This window comes from Mesoplodon bidens, assembly GCF_964165515.1.
Source record: "Mesoplodon bidens genome assembly, chromosome: 2".
Taxonomy (NCBI): domain Eukaryota; kingdom Metazoa; phylum Chordata; class Mammalia; order Artiodactyla; family Ziphiidae; genus Mesoplodon; species Mesoplodon bidens.
In genome coordinates this window covers 1,755,296-1,777,854 of record NC_138177.1, presented here as the reverse complement: position 1 = coordinate 1,777,854, position 22,559 = coordinate 1,755,296, and the positions used below count along the sequence as shown (strand labels likewise).

General features: G+C 62.1%; 1 protein-coding gene across 3 annotated transcripts in view; it reads left to right on the top strand.

Annotated features, from left to right (window-relative positions):
• NAV1 (neuron navigator 1) overlaps positions 1-22,559 on the top strand; it is a 211,405-nt gene that overhangs the window by 79,614 nt on the left and 109,232 nt on the right. For 2 of the 3 annotated variants that reach the window (XM_081226424.1, XM_081226423.1), the window contains exon 4: positions 3,682-4,467. The exons of the other annotated variant lie outside the window; for it this stretch is intronic. In XM_081226424.1, coding sequence (XP_081082550.1) covers positions 3,682-4,467 — 786 coding nt within the window. The remainder of the gene's footprint in view (positions 1-3,681; positions 4,468-22,559) is intronic. 3 annotated transcript variants of the gene reach the window in all.

The window sequence follows — 22,559 nt, the reverse complement described above, 5'->3', positions numbered from 1 at the left end:
CACAGCAAGACCCTTTAGAGAGGGACAGCGGGAAGGTGAGCAGTACCAGGTGGACAAAGGGAGGAGCGGTCCTCATGGGGATCAGCACTGAATCAGCTCAGGCGGTGAGCATGGAAGGTGTTTTCTGTCTCATAAATCGACAGGTGGTGTTTCATGCAGAGGTAGGATGGAGGGGGTCTGGTGCCTGTCTTCTAGAAAACCCTCTTTTCTAGAAGGAGGCAAAATTTCAGGAGCCGTTTATTGAAGGAAGGGGACGGGCATGGGGTTTGGGGCATGTGATATCCCTCGAGAGGAGACACAGGGCAATAAAGAGAGGCGGCAGGGACCAGGCTGAAACACAGGAGCCGATGAGGGGGTAAGATCACCAGGAAGGAAGGAGGATTAGGTCCGGGGCAGTGGGCATCCAGGGACCAGGAAGCGCAAGTGGACAGCGCAACAGGTGGGGTAGTGTCAGAGCAACTCCAGGGACTGACATGGGAGGAGGGAACCTACAGACGTGGGTACCAGAGACCGAGGGGCCGGACGAGGCGCCGGACCTTGTCTACAGCAGCGCGCACTGGCTGGGATGGACCACAGCGCAAATCATGCTCTTTGGCCAGATGGCAGCCAGTTCATTTCTCCTTGTCTGCTAAGGAGGAGATTGAATTTATGTGCAGGAGGAGAACATACACACAGCAAGCCAACTACTGTAACCTGGTACATTAGGGAACAAGTGTCCCCAGACTCTCAGCTGCTCTTTTTAGGAATGGTGAGATTCCCTCGTGATTGAATTAGCTGTGTCTTGTGCAAACTGGAGGAGACCCCTGAGTAAGGATGAGGACTTCAGAAGCGATTGTGATTTCATGAAAAGCGGCCTGTGTTGGAGGCAGGAGCGCATGATCACCCAGACCTTTGGCACTGACGATGGGACTGGATCCCCTCCTCGAGCTGGGATCTTGTGTCTGGGCTTAAGCATGAGTGTCTCGTGTGTGCCCAGAGGGAAAATTTCCTGATTGGCCTCCTCCTTTGGGCACTGTCTGTGCCCGGACCAAGTTCTGGCATGAAGCCACTTAAGCCCCTTTACCCATCCTATTGCTTCTCACTCCTTATCTGAAATCGCGATCCCAGTCCACCCCTGAGTCTCCTAAGTGCTGGACACAGGCCCAGAGGCCAGTCTGCATTGTGCCCTCTGCCAGGGGACCTTCTAGTGAACTTGCACTCACTGCCCCTGACCCTGCACCCGTCCCCCCCCCACCCCGGTTTGAACCCTTCCCTATTTATACTGCTTCCTACTCCAGGAAGCCTCTGAGATTTCCTCCACCTATTCTCCCACCTGCCAGCACGACCTCTTACTGCTATGCTCATATGTACTGGGGACCTCCTAAGTAAGTGCCAGACCCTGGGGTTACAGCATCGGTGAGACAGCCAGGAGCTCTCTTCTCCGGGGTTGGGAGTCTCCCCCTTGTCATTCTTGTAATCAGTATACGCCCACCTCCGTCTGTCTGCCTGCAGTGAATGTGGTGATGTGCTTGACATTGCTGTTTCCCATGAAAATGAGTATTATTTTCCCAGGTCTTGTACTGTTACCTTCCATATCCTGCCAGACATTGAGTTCCCTGAGGGCAGAATCGCCATCTTTCCCTGTTTCTCCAATGCCCAGCCAAGGGTCCACGTTTCTTACCAAACACCCCTCTGCCTGAGAAGTCTGTGCTCAGTACTGTGGTCAGTGCATCCTCTCTGCCATGACACCTGGACTTGCAGACTTTATAGTGTCTCAGTCCAGGCCTGGGATGATGGAAGACAGAGTCCTGGGGATAGGACCCAGGAGCCATGCAGGGAGCAGGCCCGGAGCACAGCCCTCAGGCATCCAAATCCACGTTACTAACACAGGGGCAGCATCTGCTCCACCAAGGTGCTGACACAGCTCCATCCCTGAGAGCGTGGGTGCTGGTGGGGGAGACGGACACGTACACAAATGCCTCTCACGCCAGGCAGGCTGTGATGAGCGCTAGCAGGGTGCATGAAGCAGGAGGCTCCAGTTCTAGGGTGAAGGGGGGCCTGGGGCTAGAGAGATGGAGCTTGGGGATGAGGTGGGCAGGTATCCGATGGCTAGTGCTTTCTGGCAAAGAGTTCTCAGGGCTGGGCCTTTCCCAGTGTGTGGCTCCGCCGGGGCCCACTCCTCCCTTTCTCCTGTTCCTCACTTTCTTGCCAGAGGACCGTTTTGCTTAGGCAACTTGGCCCTGACCTGGGAGGCCGTGGAGAATGGGCAGTGTCGCCCTCTACTGAGGGACAGCCCCATGCAAACGGCTGCCTGCTCCGTCAGCCTCTAGCCTCCAGTCCCCACTCCACCCCATCTCTCTTCCCTGGGCCCGGGGGGCAGGGAGGGAGAAGGGCTACAGGACAATGTCTCCTTTAAGTGCTCCGCAGGCTCCACTGTAGATCTGGCGGGCAAGGGGCCAGTGCTCGGCTTCCTCCTGATGCCCTGGGTTTGACAAAGCGCTCTGCAGGTCCAAAGTCCCTTTAGCTCTGAAGCTGGTACTGTAACCACCGTGAGAGAAGACAGAGGGGGGGGTGTGTGTGCAGTGACTTTGACAAGGTCATACAATCACCGGGAACCCAGTCTCCGGATCCCGAGAGTCAGGCTTTGCCTCCAGCTCCCTGAGGCCCCTGCCCAGTCAACCCTGGGCCCCGTCTTTCCAAGCCACCCTCGTCCACCCCCTGCCCCCGTCCTCCGGAGGCATCCTGCACTTCGAGAGGGCAGCCTGGAGCCTCAGAGACTGAAGGCAAGTGGGGGGCCGGGAGTTTCCCGGGCGACCTGGATATTGTTTCTCCACGTCCGCCGCATCTCCCCCCAGGCCCCACGAGCCCACTCTCCCTCCGCGTCCCGAGCCGCCCAGTCTCAGCCCCTTTTACCCGCACTCCCACACCAGCTCAACGGAACCTTTCCACCGCCCCCCCACCTCCGGGCGCGGCAGGGGGCAACCCGTGCCCCGGAACCTGCCCGCCTCGGCGGGGAAAGCGAGAAGACCGGGTCGAATCCTTCATCTCCCCCTACCCTCTACTCATCCGCCCCTGGCTCTCGGCTGCAGATACCACCCCCTCTCGAGCCAGAAATAGACTCTCTCCCCCACCTCCCGGCGCTCGCGCACACCCCTCCCCCCCACTCCCGGCGCTCGCGCACACCCCTCCCCCCCCACCTCCCGGCGCTCGCGCACACCCCTCCCCTTCTCCTTCGGCTCCTCCGCCTCCCCCCTCCTTCCTGCGCTCCGAGCCGCAGCCCGCAGCCTCCGCTCCCGCTGGCGGGCGGCGCGCGACCCACGGGACCCACCGGCCGGCGGGCGGGGGGCGGGAGGGGGACCGGGTCCCGGCGCCGGGCAGCTCCGAGCGCCGGGCAGCTGCGGGGCTTGCGTTCTTCTTTGATTGATTTTAAGATTTTGATTTGTATTTTCCCCGCCCCGCCCCTTTTCCTCCGACCCCGCCCCATCGCTCCACGGCTTCCCCGCTCCTTCCCTTTCCCCGGCTTCCTTCTTCGCGTTTCTTTCCCCTGCGCCTCGGCTCGCCTCCTCCCCGCTCCCTCGCTCCCTCCTCCTTCCTCTCCCCTTCCTCCTCGGTTTCTTCCGTCCTTTCTCTCCCCCTCCCCTCCCTCCCCCGCCTCCTCCTCCCTGCGCGCTCCCCCCCCCACCCCGCCCCCGGTGCCTGCAGACGCGCGGATCGTCCATGCGCTCCTTGCGGGCAGAATGCTGGGCGGCAGCGTCAAGAGCGTGCAGCCCGAGGTGGAGCAGAGCGGCGGCGGCGGCGACGAGGGCGCGGAAGAGCCTCGGGGCGCGGGCAGGAAGGCGGCGGCGGACGGCAGAGGCATGCTTCCCAAGCGCGCCAAGGCGCCGGGCGGCGGCGGCATGGCCAAGGCCAGCGCGGCGGAGCTCAAGGTCTTCAAGTCCGGCAGCGTGGACGGCCGAGTCCCCGGCGGGCCGCCCGCCTCCAACCTGCGCAAGCAGAAGTCGCTTACCAACCTCTCGTTCCTCACGGACTCTGAGAAGAAGATGCAGCTATACGAGCCCGAGTGGAGCGACGACATGGCCAAGGCGCCCAAGGGCTTAGGCAAGGCGGGCCCCAAAGGCCGCGAGGCTCCGCTGATGTCCAAGACGCTGTCCAAGTCCGAGCACTCGCTCTTCCAGGCCAAGGGCGGCCCGGCGGGCGGCGCCAAGACCCCCCTGGCCCCGCTCGCCCCCAGCTTGGGGAAGCCGAGCCGGATCCCGCGCGGCCCCTACGCCGAGGTCAAGCCGCTCAGCAAGGCTCCCGAGGCGGCCGTGAGCGACGACGGCAAGTCGGACGACGAGCTGCTCTCCAGCAAAGCCAAGGCGCAGAAGGGCTCCGGGCCCGCGCCCCCCGCCAAGGGCCAGGAGGAGCGCGCCTTCCTCAAGGTGGACCCCGAGCTCGTGGTGACCGTGCTGGGAGACCTGGAGCAGCTGCTCTTCAGCCAAGTGCTGGGTGAGTCCTGCCTCCCCGCCCCACCCCGGCCTTTCCCCTCGCCCGCTGCCAGGGAAGGTGTGGGGACAGCGGCGGGGCTCTCTAGACCCCGGCTCGGGCTATGCGGGGACACTGCGCCCAGGTGTACAGGGCTGGCCCATCCCCAGGTGCATATGGCTGAAGTGCGCCTTGGGAGAGATGTCCCCAGGCTGGGGCTCTGCTCTGGCCTGCCGGAGGTGAGGCTGGACAATGGGGTGGGGGGCTTAGCTCTTCAGAAATAGAGCCCATCAGCTTCCTGGGATCTTAAAGTCTAGAATCTTAATACGGCAAAACCTGGGGGGCTGGTGGTGCCCTCTGCCGTGTGTGCTCTGTGCTGGGCAAGAGCGCATTCAGCATTGCCGGGGCGCGGCCGGCGGGAGCCGACCTAGAGTACAGATGTGGGGAAAGCAGCTGTGAGCGCTGTTTGGCCGCGGAGCACAGCTGAGGCTCCGCTTCCTCTGTGGATCCCCGGTGGGAGCACGAGTCGGATTTCCCGGGTATGGGCTCCGGCAAGGAGACACGACAGGGGCCTGGGGGCAGGCGGGCAGCCAGCTGCCCGCATCTGGACGCGTGTCCTGTACCTCGGCCCCGGCCCCAGGCCTGGGCCAAACCCCTACCCCCACCCCCCACCCCCAGGTTTTTAGGGCGTGTGGAAGGGTCTGGGCTTTCGCGCGGAGACTCCTGGTTGACTGGGAAGCCTTTGCCTTTTGGCTAATGGAAGCCGAGCGGGCGGGAAGGGAGGAACAAAGCTCGCTCGGGCGGAGGAAGCGCAGAGAGCTGCCCTATTGTTCTCCGAGCCTGAAGAGCCTAAGCAAAAAACCCGGAGCGGGCCCGGAACTGCGCTTGCTTTCCCCGGGGACCCTGTGCCCTGAGAGGGAGGGACCCGGGATGCGCGGGACGCAAGGCCGCTGCGCCTCGGGAGCCGGCGCGGGCCGTGCCGGGGCCACGAGAGGACAGCGGCGAGGCCCGGAGCCGGGCGGCCGCCGTGGTTCCGCGGACTTGTTGCGGTGGCGGGGATGTGGGTCCTCCGGCGCCGAGGGACCCGAGCTTCCCGGGTACCAGGCGGGCTGCCAGCCCCTCTGGGGGCTGGGAAGGGGCGTGTCCGTGCGCGTGTGAGGGGCGGGACCGACGCGGGCTGCGGTCCGAGTGACGGGCAGGACGAGGTGGGGCGCGTGGGAATGGGGGGTGAGGTGCTCGCCTGGCGGCTTGGAGAAGGCAGCGCTGGGAAGACGGGTTCGACCTACCGCGACCTTCCCGGGACCCCCAGGCCCCGTGTGGGCCAGGACGAGGGACCCCCGAGCAGGGCAGGGATTTGGAGCTTTGGATTCAGAGGCTCACAGAGGAGGCCGCATATGGGCTCTGCAGGGGTAGTCGGCGGGGGGGGCTGGACAAGGGCAAAGAGGCGGGGCGCAGCGACCCGAAGGCCCAGCCTCCGCAGGCAGGGACCCGTGGGGATGAGGGTGGGGGCAGAAGCCGAGGGGCGGCCTCCCCTCCCCCACCCCTCCCCCCCTGTGCCGAGTGCTGCCCTCAAGGAGCTTACAGTCTAACGGGGTGAAACAGACAGTAAAGGAGAAAAGAAAGAAAGTAATTGTAGGCACCAAGGAAGGCTTTGGAGAAAATGGGGGCGGGGCCTGCTTAGGCCCCTCTAAGGAGGTGGTACTGAGCTGTGACTGAGGCCAGGGGAGGTGCAGGGGCAGGCGGGGAGAACACTCCCTGCAGGGCTGAGAGGGGGTGGGGTGGGATAGGGGAGAGGAAGGCGGGGGCTGTCCCTGGGGGCAGCGGAGGGAGTGTCAGCGACACAGAAGAGCAGAGGGCACAGCCCCCTTTCAAGGTCAGGGCTTCCCCAGTCCTGCAGTCTCTGCACTGCCCCAGGACCTAGCTGCCTGGCTGAAGCCCTCTTGGTTGCATCTCAAGAGGCAGTGACCACAGAAACCCCGGCAGATAGTCGTAGAGCTGGTGGGCGAGGGGAGAGGAGGGCGGGGGGAGAGGCTTTGCGGTAACCCCTCACGCCCACTCAGCACTTGTCTTGTCTCAAAGCGCTCCTGGGAGTGAGGGGAGAACACGCCCCATTTCCCAGGCGGTCCGGAAATGCAGGGTCAGAGCCTCGAGGGGCTTGGAGTCTTCCCTGAGCCAATGATGGGAAGGCAGATTCTGCACGGCTGTCCTGATTGCTAAATGATTGCTAAGTCGCAGCTCTGTGTAGGGGACCTGATTGAGGGAGGGGAGTCAGCGGGCAAAGAGGGACCTGACCAAGCTGGTGTGTGCTGGGCATGGGTCACCAGACCGGCCCTGATGACCCCACGGCGGAGCTGTTGCGGGGAGAGGCGTGGAAAGTCTGGTGAACGTGCTGAACTGACCCCGGGCGGGGCTGGCCCCAGGAGGGCAGTGCGGGGGGGGGCCTTGAAGGGTGGAGCAGGGAGGGCAGGGGAGGAGGAGGGAGAAGGTGACGGCCAGGGAGAGGCCCTCTCCTGTGTGGAGTCGGGGAACAGGAGAACCCATGAAGGTGTCCGGGTTGTCAGGACCCTCCCTGGAGAGCAGGGTGGCCCCTGGGGAGACGAGTGGACGCCTCTGCCTCCGGATGATGGTGAAGGACGCAGGATCTACACCCGTGAGGCTCCAAGTCAGGACACGCTTACTCCCTGGGACCATCTCAGACCCCGGAAGCTGCCCAGCCCCGGTTGCTGGAGGGAGAGGGCGTGAGGCAGCCCCGAATAAGAGCCTTTCTGGAATGAAAGAGAATTAAAGCTGATCACCGCTTGCCAGAAATCAGCTGGGGCCCAGATGGTCCAGGCAGGCGCCTTGCCCTTCCCTCGCTGTGGAAGCTGCCAAAGAACTAGGGTCCCACTGGGAAACCCTAGAAACTTGGAAGACTGGGGGGTGAGCGTCCAGGGAAGGGGGCCTGTCTCAGGGATCATATGGCCTCGGACCCTGGTAGACAGTCCATGTCAGGCAGTTCGGCTCCAGAGCGAAGGTCACCGGCCCCTGGCCTGGGTCTGGGGCAGGCAGAAGGCTGCAGTCCTGACTTCCCTGTGCGGAAGTCCTAAGCTCTGTGACCTCCTCTGGGACTCACGTTCCCCATTTGTGAATGGCAGAGCTGCTCCATGGCTCTCTCCTACCTGTCGGCATTAGGGAGGGGTGCAGAGGGAGGTGGTCGGACCTTGACAGGGCCCCAGGTGCCTAAGAGAGCCTGTCTCAACTCAGAGCAGTTACATACACAATGCCGTCCTGACCACACTCCTCCACCTCCTCAGACCTGGGTCCGAGGACCTCCAAGTGGTCTGGTGACCCCACGCACACTGCACCCCCTTTTCAGCCCTCCAGGCAAGGGGACCAGGTCAGGTGCAAAGGAGCCCAGGCGGCTGGAGCGGCCTGGTCCCACTTCCTCAGAAAGTGTCTGGACCCACGCGAGGGGTTGCCGTGACAACGGTTAGGCCCTCAGAGGCGCAGGCCAAACAGAGCAGGGGAAGGAAGTCAGGAAATTATCCGTTTCTAAGCCAGTGGGTTGTTGTGGGTTTTTTTGTGGGGGGGTGGGAATTTACTCTAGAGATTACATTCTGGGATGCTGTGAATAGGGGGAGGGAAGAAATGGCTTCTCAGATGGTTTTCTTCCTTGTTATTCAGTGCACTGGGGGGTCGGTGGGTGGAGGATTCTTGGGAGTCCTCCAAGATCCAATGCCCGAGCAGCCAGGCCACGTGTGCAAGCTCACCCACACTCTCGTGCCCAAGGCTCCACACGCAGGGCCGTTCCTGGTGCCTTCCCAGTGGTTCCCCAGAGGCCCGGCAGGAGAGTGAGGGCACTGACTTGCAGCCTTCCCGGGCTTGTAGAGCCACAGGTGAAGGAAGGCAAGGCCTGCAGGTGAGTGAATGCCTAGCGGAGGGGCAGCTGGCACAGACCCTTCCCGCTGCAAGGCCTCTGCCTCCTCAAGGGTAGCGCTGGGGAGGACGTTTCTTTTCTCCCCGGGTCCAGGGCTAGGCTTCGGGTTCCACCGGGGCCCGTGGGGTCCTGCTCTTACCCTCTGGGCCTTGCCCTGCTCAGGCTGCTGCAGCCAAAGCCGTCTTCCTCCCCCTCCCCGGGCAGCCACTGGCCCTGTGGATGGGGGACGGGAAGGCCTTGGGGTAGCTCCTGTGCTCTGGGGACAAGGACACGTGGAGGGGAAGTGCCCAGGGCTTCTCTCAAGGGAGATGCCCTCGGTGGTCAGCAGAGGCTCCACCCTCAGGCCCCAGGCCCTCCTGGATGGGGGTTGAAGGCGGAACAGCGCCAAGTCGCCTGGAATCCTGGGCTGCTTGCTGACTGTTAGCTCTCGTCCCACCCCCTGACATCTCCTGCGGGCACAACCGCCCACCCCCGTGGCCTGTCCCCACCCAGCTGCCAACACCAGAGGCTTTGTCTTCTGCAGACCTCCAGCCTCGCCCTGCTCTGGGCCGCCCCTCCACACCCGTGCCCACAGCCCACAGCCTCTGACCTCGAGGGCTGGGGGTGCAGGCTGCTCCACGGGGCTCCAGGGAGAGTGGGTCCTGCACTGACCCAGCTGAGCAGAGCCCCCAGGCCCATCCCTGCTGCTCTGCGGCACCTTCTTGTACAGCCGGAGAGAAGAACCCTCTCCGTGCAGAGCCCCCGCCTCCCACCCTGGGATTCACAGAACACACAATGGAAATTGTCTGGTTGAGCCACCCACCTGAAGCAGAAATTACTCCCTCCTAGCGTCGTAGGCAAGTGGGTGTTCTGTTTACACACTCCCGGTGACAGAGAGCTCACTACCTCATTTTCCTGGAAAGCCCTCGTTATTAGAAAGCCCGCTGAGCAGAGTTTCTGTCTCCTGAGAGTTTCCACCTGTGGGTGCAGACCTGCTCTCCGGATCCTCTCGGGTCAGGCTGGCCTGCCTCTCAGATGCCTGACTGCATTCCCTCGCATCTTTCCTCCCTTCGCCCCCTGTTCCTCTTTCTCCCGTCTGTCTTTTCTTTTGCAGTAAGACTTGGTAGGAGGAGGGGCCGAGCTGTTCCTCTGATTCCTGGGCCCCGTAGAGTCCAGCCCCCAGCTGGACCCCCCATCCCCCATAAGGTTTGCCCCCCAGCACCTGGCTGACCTGGGCTCCCTCCCACAGTGTCTCCCTCGGCCTGGAGGCCTGTGCCGGCCTGCCAGCCAAGGGGAAGTGGATGCCACATGCTTCTCATTTGTGTTGGCTGACCTCCTCCCACAGCCTGTTTGCATTACCCAGCTGCGTCTGATGTCCCCGGGGCCCGCAGCCTCCCTCTCTTGCCCAGGAAGGCCGGGGGGCTGGGCGCAGCTCACTGGCCCTGTGTGGGCAGGCTGCGCTCCTGCATGGAAGCCTTGGAAGGCTGCGTCAGCCCTCAGAGCGGGCACCGCCCCCTGCAACTTCCCCTACTGTGGCTCCTGGGGACCTGGCCCCTGCAGGGAGAGAAAACCAGAGCCCCCTGGGTCCAAGGCTTCCTTCTGACCAGCAGGCATCAGGGCTCAGACCGGGAAGGTACCCCGGGAGCGGTGTCTGTCTCCCGGAGCTGTGCCCAGGGCGTGTCCGGCGTGGTCGCAGCCGCGTGCCCGGAAGGGTGGATCGGCACCTGGGCCTCTGGCAGAAGAAGGGGCAGGTTGCAGGGGTGCGGCCGGTGGGGGGAGCGAGCAGGTGCGGGGTCCCCACTGGCACTGAGGCGGGAGAGCACGGGCACCACCTTGGGCACGTTACAGGTTCACCCCAAGGGCTCGGGCTCCAGCAGCGTCCAGGCTCTCGCCGCCAGCACTGCCTGTTTACCACGCGGCTCTTCTCCAGCTCAGCTCTGGCCAGAGCTTGGCCGGTGGCCAGGGCGGGCCTTGGCCTGAGCCCTCGTCAGGTCTATTTTCGACATCCCGATGATATGTTTCAGCGCCTCTGCAGCGGGCGGTTCCTGCACCGTCTTCTAATTTCCGAGCAGCAGCACTGGCTCTGGACCGACTTCCCAGAGCGCTTGCTCACGTGCGTCGGGCATGCGAAGCCAGGGTGTGGGCCCTGTGTGCCCAGGCTGGTCCCTGGGGAAGCTGGCTCATCTGGAAGGGTGTCCAGTTGGGGCGCTGCCATTGGGAGTGATCTGGTGAAAAGCGCTGGAGTTTTCTTGGAGAGCCAGGCCATCAGCCGTGACCTTGGGCTGCGTAGGGAGGTAGTGAAGGTTGAGAGCGCAAGATAGGCAAGTGTGTGGGGAGACCTGCGCGTAAACCTTCACGTCCAGATGTAAACCCCCGGGACGCAGATGGGGCTGGGTGTCAGGGTGTGCACGAGGGTGCACAGGGACTGGGTGTGTCACGTGGAGCGGTGCACAGAAACACTTGCACACTCGGCCCCTAGCAGCTACGCACAGACCGAAGGGGTGTGTGTGTGTCCGTGTGTGTGCGTGTGTGCACGCACAGAACTGCCCAGGCGTGAAAGGTTCTGAACCACGACCAGGCTGGAACAACTTCCCCCAAAGAGACCCCCAGGCAGAGACCGCAGGGGTTGGGGCTCCCTGCCTGGCTCCTGTCCCAGAAAAGAACCTTGAGGAGGACACAGGCTCCCTCTGCCTTTGGTGACCGCTGAGCAGGCCTTCCCTTTTGGGGCACAGGCAGCCACCCGGGAGGCCTGGCTTCTCTGTGCAGAACCCTCAGCTGCCATAGGCCACGGGCTCCAGCACACCCAGGCTGCAGAGTTGCCTCCCCAGGGCTCTGGGACCTGATGCTCCACGGGAGGAAAACAGGCCCAGAGAAAGTGATGACCTACCGATAACCAGCACCCACAGACCATGTGGGGCATGAGATTCTTGTCCCTTAGGTTTAATGAGTCACCTACAGCCCACAGTGATCCTGTGACCCCGCGCTTACAACTGAGCTACAGAGACACTGGTCGGTGGGTTGGCCGCCCGAGCCAGGAGAACAGGTGGGCCGCAGGGCCAGGACTTGACCTTGACCCCTGTGATGTCAGCTTCCAGGAGCCTCAAGACCCCTTCCCCGCCCCCAGTGTTGAGTTCAGTTCCATTTAATTCAGGATTGCTGTCAAGCAGTCGCTGTGGACAAAGCACGAGCTCCTGGGGTCGCGGCTTCGGGCCCCGCTCGCCAGCTGCTGGCCTGCTGGGTGAGGAGATAAGGGTTCCTGCTCATCCCGTGCAGGGCAGATGCTACGGAAAAAGTTGGGAAGGGGTGTGGGGGAGAGCAGGGTGGCCTGGAGCTGGTCGGCGTGTGGGGTGAGTGCGGTGCAGTGGGCAGGAGGGGACGCTGTGGACAAGTGACCTGCGCTTTGAAATGCAGGTTGGGATCCCGGCAGCAGAGATGGGAGGGACTGGAAACGGAGGAAGGAGGTAAACGGGGGGCTTCCTCGTGGGTACCGTGCAGCTGCGGGAGAGGTGAGGAAGGAGATGGACGAGCAGCTCGGGGGCGGCCCCAGGGGTTGCACTAGGCTCTGGGCAGACCTTTGGCGGGAAGCTGTCAGGGCTTGCCCCCAAAGGCCCCCGAAAGAGTCCCCGTTCTGGAATCGGTCCTGGGAGAGAGTTTCTGAGTGAGCACACCAACCGGCCCAGGGCGTCGCAAGTTACACATCTGTTCGCTGGAGCGAACGTGGCCCTTGCTGCCCCTGCAGTGTCCACATGGGAGGGACGAGAGGAGGACGCCTCTGCGCCCAGAAAGTTTGTCTTTGATGAGCAGCAGCTCTGATGAGGCCTGAGGGGTCAGTACTTTCCTGCCCCAGCCCCAGGGGGAGCCTAGACCCATAGCCCACCGCAGAGCTGCATCAGACCATACGTGGCGGCAGCGTGTAAACCAGCGTGAGGACTGACAGAGCATTCCAATGACGTACAACTCGGCTGGCGTGAAAAGGGAGCCGTGCGTAGGGCGGGCACTGCGTTTCGGCTCCAGGGTACTTGCTGCATCCGGGAAGCCTTCCTGAAGGAGTTAGGAGTTGGGAGCTGCTTAAAGGGATCAGAAACACTTGGCCTAAGGGGCGAAGGCATTCCAGCCGCTCAGTTTTCCTTGGAGGGGGTGGGAGGACTGGACTGGAGCTCGCCGGCTGGGAGCCCCAGGAGCAGCCGGTCCTCGAGGGCCGTCCCGGGTAGGAGGGCTCGAGGTGGTGCCCCAGGGGAGGGTGGGGAGCCTTGTACCCAGTGCAAATCCTCCTCCTCCTTTGTTCTTTGGACCAGTTTCCGTACCCTGGGCATTGCCATGGGGTCCCAGTGTCCCGGGAGCTGGGGTGTTTGGCTTTGTCCTGGAGTCGGGTGCCCCCAGCCGTCCAGGAGCTCAGGGCTGCTGGAGGACGCCGGCGTGTCACAATGGCTCAGGGTTTCCACGGACGGTGATGAGGCGTCGAGGGGTGCCGGGGCGTTCACCGCCTGGCCTCCCTCCACCCGGCCCCGCGGGGAGGGCGTTACGGCAGCGAAGGCCGCGGTGCCCCCTGGGCGGGTGGGCAGGCGGTGCCACTGCTGTCACGTGGACAGCGGGGACCTCGAGGGCCGCTCCCCAGCCCCAGGGTCAGGGCTCAGCCTTGGGCCGCCCGACGCCCTGCCCGCCTGGTGGAGTCGGCCTGAGGCTCAGCAGGCAGCCTGGAGAGGCCGCCCCTGCTTCTCCTGGATGCTTGGCAAGGTCTCCCTGCTGGGCACCTCCGCCCAGCCCGTGGCTTGGGGGCCACCGAGGGCCTGGCCGCAGGGTTTGAGCTCCCGGGAAGAAGCATCGGTGCCCAAGACGCCGATCGGCCTTGTACTCTGCAGGTGGGTCAGCAGCCTCCCTCCCGAGGCCCCGTGGTGGTCCCCGGGACACCCAGAGGCAGGAATCACTGGGGATTGACAACCGTGATGACTAGCACTTAGTGGGCACCCACTGTTTGCCAGCTGTGCTGAGCGCTTTGTGGGAACCCAGGTCAGCCTCACGATGAGACACTATTCAAGGGTCACACGCAGACTATTTCACAATCCTCGCGGGCCAGGCTGCAGAACTGGGGGTGCCTGGGGCTCCCTGTTAACGCTGGGAGTTAACCCCGTGGGTGCCGAGTAGTGGGGTCCCGGGGGCAGGGCGGGGGTGGAGGAAGAGTGCTCATTTGCCGCAGGTGTGGAAGCTGTTCATCTTCAGCAGCCAGTGTGACCCTCCTGGTGCGTCGCTGTCGACTGGAAACCCCACACTGACACGGACTTAGACGTGAAGAAGCTTAGAGGAGCCCGGGGTCACTGGGCACGTTCACGTAGAGCTGAGATTCAGCCGAGGCTTGATTCGGGCTCATCCAGACTCTTTTGCCTCTGGCACAAGTAGGCACATCTGCCCCCCATTGCCCTGTAGACAATCTAGAGCCTTCAGGCTGATACGGTCCCGAGAGCCCCGATCTGTAAGAATCAGTTCTCTCCGGCCCTCGGCAAATGTTCCTCGGGTCCCGAGACCCTGCGTCCCAGCATGTCCAATCTGGGAAGCAGACCACAGACGGACAGTCATGGGGCAGCCGTGGCCAGTGCTGGGGCTGCAACGCCCAGAGCTGCAGGCAGGCTATGGGGAGAGGGCTTCCCCCGTGGACAGGAAGGTCATGGCCACAATGAGGATGACTAGACTGACCGGGAGGAGACGGGGCCCTCTGTGTCCGCCTGGGATAAGCTGTTCCCCTGACCCCTCTGCCTGTGAACCCTGGACCTGTCCCTCGTAAGTGTGGAACTTGAATAAGCCCCGTAATGCCTCAGCCTCCCTGGTGGTCAAAGAGGGGTCAGACTTGCCAGCTGGCAGCTCGGGGAGGGAAGGGCTGGCCCGGGGCTGAGGCCACAGGTTCCGCCTTGTCTTCATCTCAGGGCCTGGCTTCTCCTTTCCCCCCCACCTCCTTGCTCCCCCGTGGCCACTGGCTCCTGATTTCTAGATTAGATTCCCGAATGCTGCATCTGCAGGAAGTGGAGGGTGGGGGCGGTGGTGTTAGCTTCATGGAAGATCCAGGGACTCATAATAATATCTGTCAATCATTATGTGATATGTACCAGGGACTGCGCTGGGCACTGTACGTGTATTAATTCATTTAACCGTCAAGAACAACTTAGTGACTTAGGTGCTGTTTTTATTCTCATTTTACCGATGAGAAAACTGAGAGGTTAGGTAACTTCCCCAGAGTCACACAGCCAGGAAGTGAGGAGCCTGGAGCCGCCCGCAGGCAGGCCGGCTTGAGCGCCAGCCTCCTTAACCGCGGTGCTACCGGGCCTCTTGCCTGTGGAGAGCTCTGGCCTTGCAGAGTTCTACAGACACGGCAGATCCTCTGGGCAGCCGCCCTGTCCTTTATCCTAAACAGCATGGCCCTGTTCTGAGGTCTCCTGCAGGAGTTTGGTGGCACAGGCGGCCGATCACGTCCCCCGGACCCCCTTGGTCCCTGCTGCCAGGCTGTGGACAGTGTGTGGGGTGTGTGGTTGGGGCACTTCCAGCACAGCTGTGCTCACGTCGCCCCCCCTGCACACTTGTCCTGGCAGGACCACGGCCGGCCCGAGAGCCGCAGGGGACGGCGTGTCCGCCCTCGGCCAGAACCCGGCGTCTCTGGGGCCCTGGCTGCCTGGCCTAAGAGAAAAGCACCAGCTCTGAGTCGTGCAGATGAGGGTCCACATCAAGCCTGATACTCACCTGCTGGCCGCTCTTCGCCCTCCTTGAACCCGTCCCTCATCTATAGGATGGAGCTCACGCGCCCTGCGCGGGGGTAACGGTGGGGATTAAATAGAAGAGGGCGTCAGGGTGCCTGGCACCGCCGATGACCATACAGTTAGTTCTGTTGCCGCCTTCCCCGCAGGCCCCAGACCCCTGGCTTCTTCATCCTGATCCCGAGGCTCCGCAGAGCCGGTGGCGACCAGTGCGCCCAATGGTGTCGCTCACGGATTGGCTTCCGTTCAGCCCTGGTAGTTTTGTTCAGTTCAGTGTCTTGGTTGTGTCTGGAGCCAGCCTGGGTGGAGGGGGAGTTAGTTACAGGACAGGGAGAGTCTTGCAGGGCTGGTGGGGAGGCAGGGGCAGCCGGGTTTGCAGGGGGCGGGGCCGGCCTTACTGAGCATCTTCTGCGTTACTGCGCCGCCCGCCTGGTTGCTGCCTTTTGAACCACAGACCCGCACGCCTGCCGCTGGTCCACGAGGCAGAACGTGGTGCCCACGGCTCCGGGCTCCTCTGTGCCCGAGATCTGCCAGTCTCCCCTGGGGGGTGGGGGGCCTGAGAGCCATCACAGGAGAGAGGGAAAACGCATTCTCCAGAAGTCAGCTGTACCAGAAGTGTTTAAGGTCATTCCTCAGCCGAGTGGCTGTCGAGACTGTGATAAAAAGAAAATAGCAGAAACGGTATGAAAAGAGGGCTTGAAGGTGGGTGTGTGAAGGTGGCAGGAGGAGCACCTTGTGTTCAAGTTCATTACCTGTTCCTGGACTTCAGCTCAGGCCCGGGTCCTGTCCAGATCAGAGACAAGCGGGCAGTGCCCTCATTTCTGGGAGGGATGGGGCCTCAGGCCTGACCCAGAGCTTTGTGGTGGCCTTATCTGTCCCCTCCCCACCCCAGGTCCTCTGGAATCGTCCTGCCTCGTATCCAGGCCCTCCTTCGGCCAACAGCCCCTCTGGTGGTCCTTGAAACGTCCTCCAGGGCTGAGACATGGAATCCACCCTGCCGACTTGTTATCACACAGCTGGGAGGACATCTGGGGAGGGATGAGGCCAAGACATCCTGGCTCCTTCCTTATCTCAGGGGAGCACAGGTGATGGGGTGATGCTGACCCGTCCCTTACCACAGGCGTGAGGCTGGGGCCTGGGTGTTGGGGCCGGGGTTGGGGGCCCACTGGCCTGGCGTTAGCGGTGGGATTCCGGTGGGGGATGGGAAGGGACTTGCCCCAGAGGAGCCCAGCCTGGCCTGGGGCTGGGCAGGGGCTGGATTCCTGCCACTTTCCCACAGAGCACAGAGAGATTGGGTTTCCTGCTGAAATCCTATCTCTGAATCACAGTCACAAAGGTCCCAGCTTCTCACTGCAAGCTGTGTGTAGCAGCTCAGTGTATTCTGACGGGGGTCCTGGAAGGAAAGACACAGAGCACAGTGGTCAGACGCGCAGGGTACGGGGCAGACAAACCTGCGTTCAAATCCCGCCTCTGTGTTAACTGGTCTTGAGGCCCTGGGCCAGGTTTGGTTTCCTCACCTGTTCAACAGGTCAAATTGTAGCTACCTTGTTGGATGGCTGCCAGGCTTAAAAGAGTCATTTCTTAATCTGACGTTGCCTCATCGTTGCCCGTCCTCCGCACTCACCTTGTGGGTCGTAGGGGGAGGAGGGCCTGTCCTCAGGGCGCATCAGAGATGAGGGAGACGCAGCCCAGCATCCTTTGTCCTCCGACCCCTGGGTTCCGGGCCCTCCCTCCCGAGCCTTCACGAGCCCTCAGCCCGCACCCCCTGCAGCCAGGCCCCTCCGTCTCCAGAACGCCCCTTCTCTCTTTGGGGTGTCCTTGGGGCCTTCCTCCATCGTGGTAGCTCATCCCCGGGCGCACCCCCCAGGTGCCTTGTCCCCGGGTCCTCTCTGCGCGCAGCACGGAGCCTGTGCTCAGGAAGCTTCTCCTCAGGGTGCTCGTTCCTCTCCAAACGCCGCCCAAACTACAGACCCAGAAATTAGGCAAGTCCGGTTGCGTGCTGTCAGCCTGACATTTGCATTTGATTCAGAGACAGCAGCGACCTCCCACCCACGTTTGTTCCTTTCTCTCCCCACCGCCATTCTCCCACCCCTCCTGCCTTGCTGAGCTCAGGGCCTCCTCTGGTCGCCTCCCCGCACCCCACCCCGGGCGCCTGGGCACTGCCTGGGCACAGCCCGTGCCCACTGTGCCCCCGGCACCCTCAGTCCTGGAGCCGCTGGCTGGCCGTCAGAGCCGCAGTGGGCAGGGGTCACCGTGGCTCTCTCCCAGGCCAGGAGGCTTGGGTGAAGCCCTCCGGGCTGGTGCTTCTCACTGGGGGAGACGCGAAATGAAGGGGCCAGAGTTGGCCCTGCCTCCTGCTTCCAGCCTGACGGCTGAGGTTTGAGGTTCCTGCCATCACGTGGCAAATGCCCTCATCTCAGTGACCTGTGCCGGGGTAAACGTTCAGGAAAGCGTTGCCGCGGCCGGCCCCTCTCCCTGAGATTTGGGGAGAGCGGTGTTCCTTGTCTGGCGTCCTGTCACTTTGCAGCTGGAGTCTCCTTTGCTGCCCTGAGCTCAACACGTAAAGCAGTGGATGGGCAGGTGAAGGCCACCTGTCACAGGTTAAGTCCTGTTTGGATGGGGGTCCGAGGCCGGAGCCGAGGGAAGGGGCCCCAGATCCCACCGTCTTGTCACTTGGACCACCTTTCCGACCCATCCCATCCCAGCCACCAACACCCCCCGGCTCCTCCTTCTTTATCCTGCCCCTCCCCCTTGTTCTCGGCTGTTCAGGGAACACAAACTGACACTCCCGTCAGCCTGAACCAGACAGAACTGGAAGGGGATCTGTCCCCACACCCACTCTCATCTTGCTTCCCTCCTTAGCAAACAAAAATTCCGGAGTATGTCAAGCAGCTCTGAGCGTAGGAAAGTGGAGTCTGGAAGAGGGGCAGATGGGCTGGGGGCGGCACAAGCAACTGTCCTCGGTCTCCTGAGGTTAGGCTCGACGCCCCCCCCCGCCCCCGCCAGGATGCAGGAGCCCAGGATGGCGGCCCGAAGGAGTGGCGTCCCATGCAGGCCCGTCCCTGGGCTCAGCCCGTAACCTGGAGGAGAAGGAGCCTGGTGCTCTTTGGGGTTACGGGGACCCTCACCAGGCCCTGGGCGTCTGCTCCTAACCAGGCGGCGCCGTGGTCTTTGGTGCCACCGCAGTGAACAAAGCAGACCCATCCTTTGTCTTCATGGACTTGGGTTTGGCGGGGAGGCGACCTTAAGCACATAGTCACAGAAGGGAATCCTTAAGTCGCCCCGTAAGTGCCCTGTGGGAGAAGCAAAGGGAGCGATGGTTAGATTGGAGGCGCCGCCAGTCGGGCAGGGCTTCCCCGAGGAGGGGCGCCTCCCCCCCCCCATCCTGGGGCCAGGGGAGCAGCCAGGCGGAGGGCAGGGTGTGCAGTGGGCCTGCAGCAGAGCAGAGGGAGCTTGGGCGTGGAGGAAAGAGGAAGAAGGTCTCGGAGAAGGAGGGGCCCCGCCCGAGTCGGGGAAGCTGGGCTTGGGAGGGGTTTGGGCCAGGCTCAGTTTTGTCCCTGTGTCAGCAGGAAGACAGGGAAGGTGTAAGTGGGGAGAGTGACATCAGGTTCGTGTCGTTCAAAAGTGACTCCGGATACAAGTGAAGGGGTCCCGACGGGAGGGTCCCAGCTGGCGCCCCCGGGGGACACGCAGCAGGCGGCAGGAGTTGGGCAGTGAATGGGACCCCGCAGGCCCCAGGCGGGGTGGGGGACACTTTGGGGAAGGGGTGGGGACCTCATTTTGCCTAGATACTAAAGTCTCTTCCGTGCAAAGCACAGACATCCAAGAACAACATCTGGGTTTTTTGTTGTTGTTGTTGTTGTTGTTTTGCGGTTCACGGGCCTCTCACTGCTGTGGCCTCTCCCGTTGCGGAGCACAGGCTCCGGACGCGCAGGCTCAGTGGCCATGGCTCACGGGCCCAGCCGCTCCGCAGCATGTGGGATCTTCCTGGACCGGGGCACGAACCCGTGGCCCCTGCATCGGCAGGCGGACTCTCAACCACTGTGCCAGCAGGGAAGCCCCATCTTGGGGTTTTTTGAACAATAATACCTTTTTGTTTTTAAATGTGAGCTCGTCTCAGCTGAACGAGATTCATAGAAACTGAGCTCAGGAAAGGGAGAGGGCAGTCGGTGTCCTGAGCTGGCAGATGTGGTCGTGACCCTGACGGTGGCGGTGATGGTCTTGGTGATGGTGGTAGAGATGGTAGTGGTGGTCGTCATGCTTTTGGTGACTGTGGTGGTTTAGGGCATGACGGTGCCCAGGGTGATGGCCATAGCAGTCACTCCGTCTGCAGTAAACTGGGGCACCAGCTATGCTAATGGTTTCTGCCCCAGCTGTGCCGGTCACTCGAGCTAAAGTGACCTCCAGGGAGCCTACTTTGCACTTCCTTAGGCAACAAGGATTACCGAGCCCAGGGCCGTGCTGGGTGCTGTGAGGTTACGGCAGGACGTGGAGGTGGTCCCTGCCCTCGGATTTTGTCATCTTCCCAAGACGTGACCGAGCGCTCCTTCTCCGTGTCCCATCTCACTCTGCTCGTCGTTCCCGCTGTCCGCACCCTCTTCTCGTGCACTGAACGGGGCGCTCCAGACATGCCAAGCTGCACCCTCTTCAAAGCTGACACCCCCTTGCCTCCTCCCCCACCCCGTCCACACCTGTCTGTGCAGACCTGGTCTAGCTTAGGCTGGGCTAAACCGGGAGCGTGGACTCTGGGGCCAGTTGTTACTCTGTGACCTTGAGTAAATCATACGCCCTCCTGGGCCCCGAGTTTTCTCATCTCTTGTCAATAGAGTGTAATGTTTTCCCCACCCTTTCTAGCTCAGAGCGCTATTGGGGGAACCGTGTGAGACCACATCGTGGGAGGCACGTGCCCTTGGTTCTGTGTGGGCAAAGTGTCTCTGGTCAGGCCTCCCCCGCCTCCACCGCCTGCTGTTGGGTCAGCAGACCTGCCCCCAAAGGGGCCTTTGTCTGCCGTCCGTGGGAACCACGCAGCCATGACGGAGTGGACCCGGCTTTTATCTCTAGCAATAACCTCAGGCTATCTTGAGGGAGAACGTTTTAAAAGGAAGCTTCTGCAGTCCTCCCCAAGGGCGAGGGTGGAAGGCGGCTTGATCCTCCCCTTCCTGCTCTCCACCCCTTCCCCACGTTCCCTCAGGATGGAACCAAGAACTCATTCACACGGAGGTCGTCACTGACAACACCCTCAAGCTGTGGATTTGAGAGGGTTTTCTTCCTACCTTGACCTCCCATAGGAAATACATCTTCTAGCAAATCCAGTGTATACACATTGAGTCAAAAGGTTTTTGAGGGCCTCCCTGGTGGCGCAGTGATTGAGAGTCCGCCTGCCGATGCAGGGGATACGGGTTCGTGCCCCGGTCTGGGAGGATCCCATATGCCGCGGAGCGGCTGGGCCCGTGAGCCATGGCCGCTGAGCCTGCGCATCCGGAGCCTGTGCCCCGCAACGGGAGAGGCCACAACAGTGAGAGGCCCGCGTACCGCAAAAAAAAAAAAAAAAAAGGTTTTTGAAACAATACTGTGTCCAATGTACTTGATGTTCTGTTTTGTTGAACGTGTGCGTGTCTGTTTTTCTTTAATTGCCAGTTACAATGCACTGAACTGATTTCATGACCCACAGATGAGTTGTAACCTGCAATTTGAAAAGCCCTGCCCTGAAGGGACCGTCTTTCCAAGCACAGAAGGGCCTGGGAATGGGGGCGGGGGCGGGCTAACCCCGACTTTGGGGAACAGCATTTCCCTTGCGCCAGGCGGTGCTCCAGACACTTTATTACAATAGACCAGCTAATGCTCACACCCACTCACTGAGGTCGGTGTTGTGATTGTCATCATCGAGCCCTTGTTACGGGCCAGGAAACTTAAGTTACTTGTTGAAGGTGACACTGCTAGTAAGTGACACACGCTCAACAGCTGGGCTGCGCTGGCTGCCAAGGTGCCTCAAAAACAAGGTGGTTCCACCAGGGGAGCCCACCACCCATGCCCTGGCTGTCAGAGCCAGGCGCGGGTGCTTCTGGAGGGCAGGCCTGGGTGTGGGCCATAGACAACCTGCAAAGCAGAGGGGCCCTGGGAATTCGCAGTCCAGCAGCCGCCCAGGCTGGACCACTGTGTGGATGCACGTGGAGCGATGCGGGTGCCTGGGGAGCCGGAAGCCCTTTGGGGCGCTCATTAGGCCCCGCACAGAGCTCTGCCCGTGGCTGATGGGCAAGCAGGAGCTTTCTGAGTGGAAAGAGAAGCCGAACTCTAGCCTTTAAAAATAACACCGCTGGTAATTTTAAACATAGCACTCCTTGCAGGCTAAAAAAAAAAAGCTTAACCAAACACTTGCACTGTTTTTTTAATGAGTTTATTGTCGTAGGCTCTATGAGAGTGCAACTGAAGTCTTGAGAATGCGTTTCAGAGCACAGTGAGTGTGTCCCCGCATCTGGTGGGTTGCTTTTAAGATCTGAGCCGGGCGCTGCTGGTGCGTGGGCCAGGGGTCCGCAGACAGGCCTGGGTGCACAGCGGAGCCCAGTGAGAGGGCGTTGGGAGGGGTGGACGGGGGAAGCACCGGCTTTTCAGATCTGGGTTCTGCTGCGAGGATGGGAGGGAGGCTGAGAAACAGGTTCTCCAGACTGAACCTCAGCCCTCCAGAAGGCCCCTCCTCCTGTTTACAGCTGGGAGCATCGAGCCCGCCGCCCGCCCCCATGACCAGCTCTGCCCCCTCAGCCGAGCTCTGTGCAGAGTTCAAAGCCAGGAAACAGGCCTCCAGTCTCGTGGGGAGAAGGTCCCAGAGAAAAGAAAGACCCGTTAACAGGGGCGGCTGGGCGTGGACAGTGGGAGTGACACACCTGGGCGGGCGCTCAGGGAGGCTCCCTGCGGCTGAGGACCAGCCCTGGCTGGACCGGAACTGCTGCCCAGGAGCTGCCTGGAAGGGCTTAGGGAGGATTCTTAGAAGGGGAGGAGCAGGGCCTGGGGGAAGCGCACTGATGGTCTGAAGGCGCCTCAATGGGAGGACAAGGGTGTGGGGGGAAGAGCCGGGGGTGGGAGGGTGGGAACCGCCGCTGCCGCCGCCGCCGCCGCCTCCACCCCCGGAGGCCAGCCTGGCCCTCCGGCCTCCAGCCTCCCTTCACTTGGTTTCCTGTGAGCCTTGCTTGACAGATAAGCGTGAGGGCCCAGGGCCCTTCTCAGCTGTGGACGCAGAGCCAAGTTCAGTCGCCATGGTAACCCTCTGGCTGATAGGGACTTGGGTTGCTATGGAAACTTGTCTAAAACCAAAAAGTATTATGGGGGAGGGGTCTCAGCAACGAGGAGGGGTAGCTGGGCCCCTGGGCAGCAGTTTCCTCCTGGTCTGGGTCCTCCTTCAGCCAGGGCTTCTCTCGGGCCCAGACCAGGGCTCTGGGGATGGTGGAGGGTGGTACCAAGGAGGCACCCAGGGCTCCGCGGCCAGACGTTCC